Source organism: Cupressus sempervirens, chromosome 7 (assembly GCF_028749045.1).
Source record: "Cupressus sempervirens isolate cs-2001-9-10 chromosome 7, ASM2874904v1, whole genome shotgun sequence".
NCBI classification, from domain to species: Eukaryota; Viridiplantae; Streptophyta; class Pinopsida; order Cupressales; family Cupressaceae; genus Cupressus; species Cupressus sempervirens.
The window spans coordinates 790,943,391-790,953,434 of NC_143124.1; the positions used below are offsets into that span (position 1 = coordinate 790,943,391).

The 10,044-nt window shown below is 33.7% G+C and overlaps 1 protein-coding gene across 1 annotated transcript; it reads right to left on the reverse strand.

Moving 5' to 3' along the window:
• Positions 1-2,596: 2,596 nt before the first annotated feature.
• LOC149549716 (uncharacterized) lies at positions 2,597-5,660 on the reverse strand. Its single transcript, XM_089793001.1, has 2 exons — positions 3,945-5,660; positions 2,597-3,252 (listed from the first exon to the last, which is right to left on the reverse strand). The coding sequence occupies exons 1-2, from the start codon at positions 4,933-4,935 to the stop codon at positions 3,110-3,112; spliced, it is 1,134 nt and encodes a 377-aa protein (XP_089649127.1). The 5' UTR covers positions 4,936-5,660; the 3' UTR covers positions 2,597-3,109.
• Positions 5,661-10,044: the final 4,384 nt, after the last annotated feature.

The window sequence follows — 10,044 nt, forward strand, 5'->3', positions numbered from 1 at the left end:
AAAATTAAAAAAAAATTAAAATTGCCACAATACTAATAAACAAGCATTAACATTTAAATACAATATATAACCCCCCAGAAGATCTATAATTATTTAATATTCAAAAACAATATAGTATAATTTATATATAAATATTAATGACATTTCTCTTCGAAAAGAAAGTTAAAAAATGAGTCTCTTTATAAATGATTTTAACTATATTAGTAATGAATAATCTCTAAAAATCTTTATATATTAGTAAATTGAAAAATCAAATAAAATCATAAAAAAGCTTTTAAATTATTATGTCTACAAGCTTTCTCTAATTATCAAATGATCAAAGATATAAAACTTATAATCTTACCGACCAAACACTACACAAAACAAATTTAAAGTATCATTAAATTAGTCATATTATAAGATAAAAGTAAATTGAGGAATCCGGCCGTATTGTAATAAGAAACCAATTGAAGTAAAACAGGTAGTTAGCCGAAATGGATGCATGATAAAGTCACGCATATAGAGTTTGTACCTTTTGAGTAATGATGCCTTTTGGTGTGATTATTACAGCTAAGGAGAACATTCCCTCAATTTTAACGGGCTCTTGTGGAAACCAAACCAGTCTTGATGTGACATACAAAACAAAACAAGAATAAGCTATAGCCTATTGTTTTTGTTTCACCGTGCACCTTCCTTAATGGGCGTGCTACTTTTATCTTCTACTTTCTTACTCCAATCATAACCTATTCAAGGCCTAAGTTTAACATTATTGTCCTCTCCCATATGCCCATTGTCATCCCCTACTATTATTATTATTATTATAGGGGAAGAATAGGGGAAGCACATTATTCAATTTTTAATTATTAAATTTAGAGTCTATAAAATGACAAGGAAAAGTTAATTAATAAGTTTCATATTTATCAATAGTCTAATATTTTTTATTTTTTGTTGACTCATCTTTATATCACTATTTGGACATTTGTGCACGACTATAGAGACATTGTTTATAAGTAGTAACAACTTTGAGTGTATAATTATTAGAACAACTTTAAGCATCGCTTTGAAATAAACATTTTTTCAATCTTTGATGCTAAAGGCTCTATGGGTGTGTGAAATTAGCATTCACTTATTTCTCATTCAATCCCCCAATTACCAACTTCAAAGAAATCAAAATAATGATAATTAAAATCTCATTAATAAATATATTATGTACCAATAGAGACCCCTTTGTAACCCTGCTGAGAAGTTATGAATGACTAGGACATTTGTGCACACATATTGACAATTTTTAAGGTGATTGTAGTGCATGATACACGACATTTTGAAATGACCATTTTTCAACCCTGCACACTCAAAAGATCTCATAGGTTATAATGGCTAATGGTACCCTTCCCCTAACCTACTCAAGACCTATGAAAATTAGTATCCTCCAATGCCAAAAATGAAGTTTTTTGTTTGCTCAAGAATGGAGGAATAAGTGCTAGCCATTTCTCTCAATAATTTCATGGTTGTGTTCTAATTAAATGGTCATATGATTAAATATGGACATTTAATATTTATGAAATATGTACTATTTTAAAAATAAGATTTATTGAGATTATCTCCTACTTATCAATAAGATTTATGTGCTACTTTTGTTGTCTTATGATTATAGAATATGATCCATAACATTGATGGAAAAAAGAACTCAATAGAATCATATTTAGAATATATCCCACTAATAAATTTCAAATAGAACTTCCAAATTTGAAATAAAATTGTACTTTAATTTATATTTAATCTAGATATTATTATGAAAGTTAAATGTCTTAATATATAAAGAACTTAAAATAAATAATTCCTATAAAAATAAGCTAACCAATAAACTTAAGCAACATTTAAAATAAAATTATTGTTATAGATATTTAATTATATATTATTTTAAAAGTTAAAAATGTCTTAATAAAATAACTCAAACTGAATAAACATCATGAGAAATTTGCTGAAAAACAGGAAGAGGAATGGATCAGCTTTAGTTCCTTCTATAAATATAGAAGAAAGTAGAGCATACATTCCTAATTGCTTTTCTTCTATTTAGAATGTAATGCTTTGTTAAAACTACACTACCCATCATGTTCTATTGGAATGGAAAATATAATAATTCACCACTTATCACAAATGCTTTGATAAAAAAAAATTGAATTCCTTTTGACTGCCCACTTTCTTTATTCTTTTTTTCTTCCTTTTTTTAAGTTGTTGTTGTTGAGTGGCTACTAATAGTGGATAGACGTGATTTTTTAAGCTGTATCTAATTAATGTTTATTTAAAAATTGTATTCAGGTAGAGATAAGATACCAAACTCATATTTACAAATCATTTTATACCCATCACCAGTAAATTCAATGAAGCTAACTATTTCTCAAAAATTGTATTCAGATGGATATAAGATACCAAACTCATATTTACAAATCATTTTATACCTATCTATTTCTATGAGTTAACTCGGTGAATGTTAAATTGATGTAGAGGTGGAAGGAAACTTGTGATCCACCTCCCCTTTTTTATTTTTTTTTGGCAGGTTGAAGGTAGAGAACAAAATTAAATCATAGATACTGAAATATTAAATTGGCACAAAGAAAATATAAATACAAATATAGATTATACATATTTTTGCTTCAGTACAGAAAGAAAATGTTCTAAGAATGCATTACAGCTCCTTGGAAAATGTACTTATGAATAGAATTGAAATTCAATCCTCGCAATCTACATATTTTTTAAATACCCCAATGAGGAGCACCATTGTTTCCCCAAGATCAACAAAGTTATTATTTCCTCAAATTATCAATGAAGTGCCAATTCAAACTTGGGGGTGATGATGAACTGGTTTTCCACAAGTAGTTTGAGGTACCTGCAAGATCCTAGAAGAACTTACATTTTGTGACCATAAAACCGAGCTTATTACAACAAAACTATACAGGGTTTCAGATTAAACCAGCCCTTAACATAAAAGCTCATTTTCAAGATTATTAGCAAGTTTGGAAAGTGAATACCAATAGAAAACTTAGCAAGTCAGTGTTAATCTTGTAGCAGATATTGGAGGAAATGGTGTGAGATACAGGGAATGCCTGATGAAAGCTACAAAAGCTTACAATTAATTATCATAAGGGTATTCTTCTGATTGTTTCACCAATGGAAAATAAAAATCATAGGCAGCTTCCATTGATGGTGTACTATTTTCAGGGCTGGATGTAAAGCGCTGTGATGAACATTCAGAGTTCTTGGAGATGTTGGTATCTGCAATAACAGTTTCAAAAGTATTATTTTCAAAGGCCCATGTCAAATAAACTGTAAAATAAACTGTAGAGACTAATCAACACAAAGTTATGTTGAATCAAATTCAATAAATTCAAAAATGTAAAGACATTATATTCATGCTTCTAGGTAAGATTCTGTGTGAGTTTATCAGCATCAACATTTTGGAAAGACAAGAGAGCTAAGAATGGATATATACATTTTTAGCTCTCTTGTCCTGGTGAAAATGTTGATGGTGATAAATTCACACACCATCATCAGGACGACTCGGCTTGATGATAGATCATTGAGTATGATCTGAAATGCTGATACATTCTTAACTCTCTCATTCTGATGATGGGTCATCCAAGACAAGAGAGCTAAGAATGGATATATACATTTTTAGCTCTCTTGTCCTGGTGATGGCTCATTGAGTATGATCCAAAATGTTGATAGTGATAAATTCACACACCATCATCAGGACAACTCAGCTTGACGATGAATCATTGAGTATGATCTGAAATGCTGATAAATTCTTAACTCTCTCATTCTGATGATGGATCATTGAGGATGATCCGAAATGTTGACCCTGACAAATTAGCACACAATCTTACCTAGAAGCATGAATATAATATCAGAGATTGTAGAAATGTGCTACCATTAAACGTAAAGATAATTAGCTTCAGAGTTGTTACCAATGATTCCATTGGATTGCTTGCAATGGGCAATTGCTGCTTGAACAGCACTTTGGTGGACATCACTATAGAAGCTGGTTTGGACTCCATCATGGTTGGGCGAGGAATCAATAGAAGATGGGCAGCTTCGAGAACCAAAATGCCTTGAGCCCATCTTCAAGGTACCAGAAAAAGAATCATGAATTCTCCTTCCTGATTCACCAAAGAGACACCCATATTCATTATCCACTTGTACATGCTGGTCATCAACACTATCAACACGCCTCTGAGACATTATGTGCTTCACCATCCTCAAATACTTCTGAAGAACATGCTTTGCACTTGGGCTATTTGAAGAATAATCCGGGGTTTTTTGAGACTTAGTGCTTCGATTCTTGGTAAAGAATTGCACGGGAGTTTTCATGGACTTGAATTTGATTGTAAATCTGGGATGACTGGGAGAATAGTTTGAAGAATGGTGGTGATCATCATTACCCACTTTAGAAGACTTTTTGAATCCAAACAAGAAGACCTTAAATTTGGTGGCGGACTTGAGTATGGAGTGAGATTGGTGCTTGTGGCTAATGGGCTCTTTATTTGAAGAAGAAGTGCAATGAATATCAGAGTTTTCATTCAGGGTTAGGGTTTCAGGGGAGGCATCCATGGCAGAATCAGATTCTCTGGACATGGAGAGATTTCTCACCATCTGCAAGCGTGGGGGAAGATGAAGAGGAAGCAGCTTCCCTTTGTAGAACAGCTCATCTGCGGGAGAAATACAATTTGAGCCTTCTTCCCATACAATTTGAGCCTTCTTCTCAGCAGAGATACTGATACTAAATTCAAACTCTTCACTAGAGTCTTTATTGTCCTCCGTAGGGCTTGTGGTGAAGTCCATGTCAATGTAAGGCCCATCATCATATTCAAAGCAACTGAATGTGAAATTATCATTGCTCCCACTATGATCCTTATCCTTGTGCTTTCTTTTTTCCTGAATATGCCTTTCAAACATCATGGCTGGTAGTAATGCCTAAAACAGATAAAAGAGATTGTGCGCATTCAAAGATATTGCCTTCAGTTATTCATCAAACATTATTGCCAATGCTTGAAACAGATACAGGAGCATTTGGGCATACAGAGCATGTGGTCTTCAATTGGGTAGCCATAAACCATCATATCTAGTGCTAAAAAAACAAGTGAAAAAAGCTCGTGTCAATATAGAAAACTCCAAATGAGAGATTAGGGTTAAGAAAAAATTTGGGTTTTTGAAGTGTTGGGCGTTGGAAAACTGTGAATGTTGGGATTGTGGGTATTGAGTAAAATTTGAATATGTTCTCTTGTAATTCGCAATGATGGATGTGAAACGTTGATGAAAAAAATTGCTACATAATCATATCCAGAAACTGTCAGAACAAATTGAGAACTTGCTGATATGAGCTTGTGGGGATTGGCAAGAGGTAGAAACTGTCTCTGTGTTGCTAAGGAAACTAGGAAATTTATTACTGATTTGTATCGTGAATAGCACTATTAGCTAATGACATTAATACACTCAGAGCAGCACAAAGAAGGGCCACTTCTCTTGGAAAGGGAGGAAGAAAATGAAGATTCTGTTACGAAGGAGAGATCAAGTGGAGAGATCAAGTGCATGATAAGGTGAAGGAAAGCGTGTGAATGTCAGAAATGCCTAAAAAAACAAAATAGCAGCATTTCCAATGGAAATTGGGACAGAATTTTGAAAGTAGCAAGTCCCACCAGAGTGACCATTTTATCAATTAGCGAAGGGAAGGAAGTGGTGCATGGCTCAGATGAAGCATTAGAACAAAACAAATTGTAAATTGTAGCACTTATTAGATCTTTTTGGCTTCAAATACAGGGGAAAGATTGAGATTTTGGATGGATTAAAGCATGCATTTGTTTAGTTTTTGCTTTGCAATATTAAAGATTATAGTGTTGGGTCTTTCTTTTTATTTTTTAAAATAGCGTTTTGTCTTTAGGATGTTACTTTATAGATATTATAATAAATATTTATTCTACATTATTTCTTTTAGTCTTATTATTTTCTATATAAAATAGGGGAAGAGACTCAATAGTTGCTATGGGTCTAATGACTGAGAGTTTTGTGATAGATATCCTTAATTACCTCTTATAAAAAGGTCCAAAAAAATGATAACACATGTACTAATAATAGACAAGGCATCTTCTAATAGCTGATCATATATGTACTAATAATTGATTTTTTTTAGCTTTCTTGGTTGCTGATTGGTCCATTTGTGCCAAAAGTACTATTTTCTTTGGTGAGCTGCAAATGGGGGGTGAACATAACATGTTTTGGGAGAGTGTTTTAAAATGACACTGTGCATTCTACGGCTTCTACAGAGAGATCTGTAATGTCCAAACGTTGAAACCTTAGTTTTAAGCTCTTGAGTAACCTATGGAAGTACACCGAAAAAATTGACATAATTTGACTCGCAATTTAGAAAATCTAGAACAACTACTAGATCTCTTCCCCTAGCATCATGATATAGATCTAAAGGTCTAAATCAAATTTTAGATATCACACCAGATTTTCAAGTAATTTTCACTAGTTTAATTTTAACATTCTATTTCCACGGTATTGAAAAATGAGAAAAATAAATACATAATAGCATATTAAATTATACGAATTATGAAGAATAAGTAAAACTTTTCCTACTTTGATAAAGAGGCCATGATTATTCCATGGGGCTGATGAAACGTGTGGGATATGAGTATGAATCTGTGTATCGTTCTTATGTACTTAGTTAATTTGAGACAGCTAACACCTGTCCGTATTGTCAATTCAACCCCTTTGACATGAAATATGGATACATTTCACTATTGCTCTTTTTGACCCTTAATCTGTCTCAGGGCTGAGAAGCTTTAATCGCCATGTTACGGTGCTTGTTTTAAGATAGAAATTGACCCGTTGATGTTTGTTAGGATGTGCATGGATAAATTCGAATTATTGTATTTAAGTTGGAAGTGGAGATTTCCAAGACTTTGGAATGCCAATTCAATAGCCTTTTGCATTGTTTTCATGTGATCTAAGACGAATATTTGGTGGCAATTTCTATTTTGGCTTGTAATGGGTCCATCAATAATGATGATGGGATTCATTGAGTTTATCAGTTTAACACGTAGTGGTATAATGTATGAAGTTTTTTGAAACATTAACATTATAGCATAAAATAACATTGTTACAGCATAATCATTAGAATATGCTCATGATATTAGACTTAACCATCACTACAGCAATGTTGGATAAATATGAATCGGCCAACAATGTAGAATGATATAACGCTATGTTCATGACATCAAACTTAAACATCACTACAACAATACTGGATAAACATGAGTCAGACAACAATGCAGTATAATATGGTGCTCTCCAAATAACTATCAGCCAATGAGCTAAAACTCCCATCTTGCTGAGTCATCTCTACACATGCTGCAAAGTCGAGTATTATGTAATGGGCATTTTATGTATAGTATGTGCCTCCTTAAAAGAGAAAGATTTATAGATTGTATTTTTTTCAAAATAGTCTTTGTATGCATTAGTTTAGTACATTTATTTTTGATATTTTCAAATTTTGAATTGGAAAGTTTTAATTTATAATTTTCATGATATGTAAAATGTAGATATAATGTTATATAAAATGAGAAGTTATTTATGTTTGTAGAATTTATATTCACATCCATTTTTATTATGAAATAAGTCTATTAATTATATTAATTTAGAAATCTTCAAATTGCATCTTAATAAAAAGATAGTAGGAGGAAGTGGTCACTTTCTAGGAGTCACTTATACCTAGCCCAAAAGTCTAAACATGATAAAACCAAGGGCATAGGCCTAAAGCATAAACATCAAAAAATAAGACGAAGCCCTACAACATAAACATCATAATTTAACCAAATGAGCCTAGCCTAGTGGAGGAACACCCTCAAGAAACAAAACTTGTAGTCAAATGAGGAGGGTCTCATTCGTCCTTTTTTTCCCTCCAACCTAACGCATGATCTACCTCTAGATCGGGCAATATCTAGTCATCCACATTCTCTTCCTCGACCTCCTTTTGTTCACATTGGAGAAATGGTCAAAGTCATCCTAGGGAAGCCTTAGGAAGATGAAGATCAACCCAAATCACCCACCTTAGTTGGCCAACCAACACTTGTTAGTAGAGCCCAAGTAGGTCCAAGTGTCGGAGGCCAGGTCAAAGGGAGATCCACGTAGGGGTGGAGGTACAAAAAATCTATGTGGTGATAACCAACTCTAGGGTGAATGGTAGCAAGGAGGTTGAGAGTGGGAAGTGTCGGTATGCACCAAGAAGAACTTTGACCCTGATGCCAAGGTCACAAGAAGTGGAATGACCGGTAGAAATGAAAGCTTCTAGAGGAGCTCTTGTTACTGTACATGGAGAATTTCCCCAATGTTGCAATAACTATTGTAAGTGACCCACCTCTAAGGCCACTTTATTTTCTTGAACTTGTATATGTAACGTTACATTATTGCATATGCAAGATTTTGAAAAAATGGATGCATTAGAGTTAATTAAGGCATGTGATCAAATCACCACATTCATGTCTTTCAAAATTTGAAAGAGAATTTATAGTGTAAAAGTATGGTAAAGTTGTAGAAAAGGAAAGGGAAGTGTAGAGTTATTTCCTAGAAGAATGATATGCCAAGAAAATATTTGAGGGTGAAATGGTGAAAAGAGTCTGTAATCCAAACCCAGTAATTCTAAACCTAAAAAGACTCAAACCAGCTACACAAAGAGAAACATGGATCTTAGATACCCAAATGATGGAGATAAGCACCTAATGAGAAGCCTTGGAAAAGAATACACCAAGTAAAATATGCTATGTTGGGTTGTGTGATAACAGACCAAACTATAATAAAGTGTAACCTCCAAGTGGAATGGGAAGATTGAAAATGCTAACATTGGTTCTAAAAGTACGCCATTGGTAAGTGGTGTGAAAGCTAGCAATACCCCTATCAAGGTTTGTATGTCTAGAAAGTAATTTTTAGGTATCATTGTCAATCTTCCCACTAGGGTGTAAGGCTAGGGATGCTAATTGTGTGCAAGAGATCACCTGACAAAAGAGAGATGAACAATTCAAAAGTGTCTCAATCCTGATAGGTGGGGAAAATTTGATCTTGAGCATTCTCCCAACCACAGACATACATAGTAGATCTGTAAAATAGGTCTCTTATGGTTCAAATGCCACATTTGTGAAAATGAAGAACATGGAGATGTCAAATGTTGTTACTATGGTATGGTGGCATTAATGGTTTGGCATTAATGTCAACATATTCTTTGATGTTGCAAATAGTGCAGTGTTTTGGTATTATGATGAAGATCTACAAATGATATTCTTATTTGAGTTTTTAAGATGTCTATAATTAATGGCTATCAACTTATAAAGATTCAAATTGATAGGGAGGTTCGATGAATCACTCACTGATTCATGCTCTTGGTCTTCTACAAGACCCTAAGGATGTCTCTTTCACCCCACTTGCCACATATAGGATCTTAACTACTTAAGGATCCCATAGTTTCCCTAGCCAACCCAATTATCAATAAAGATTTCTTAATCCATGCAAAACTTGATACTTTGTCCCTTCATTCGTTCTAGCCCTTACATCAATATAAAGGCTCTTAACCTCCAAATCTTGAACCAACCCTTGCAAAGGTATGGAGGTATCATCAAACACTTCAACTCAACCGACTAGGTGAGTCAGAAGTCCAATCAAGTCCATCTTCCCACCCAATTTCCTCTTTTCTTCACAATTAGGTCTCCTATAATGAGAAAATAGGGTTGTTTCTCCTATGCCTTCCAAAGGAAACCTACAATCTTTTTTAGGTTTCTTGGTTCATTTTCCATCCCCTTAGATATTTTTTGGGTCTTGGGGTCATACCCTTCCAGCCAGTACCATAACCCAAATTAGGTGAAAATGGGCTTTTCAGGCTTAACTGGTTGCCTCCGCAAACAAGATTGTTTTGGGATTGTTATTGGATTGGTATGATACTCTCTCCTTCATGTGATGATGGCAAGAATTCTTTCTTCTATGTCCAAAAGGAATGTGGACTATGGCTTTCCTCCTCTACAA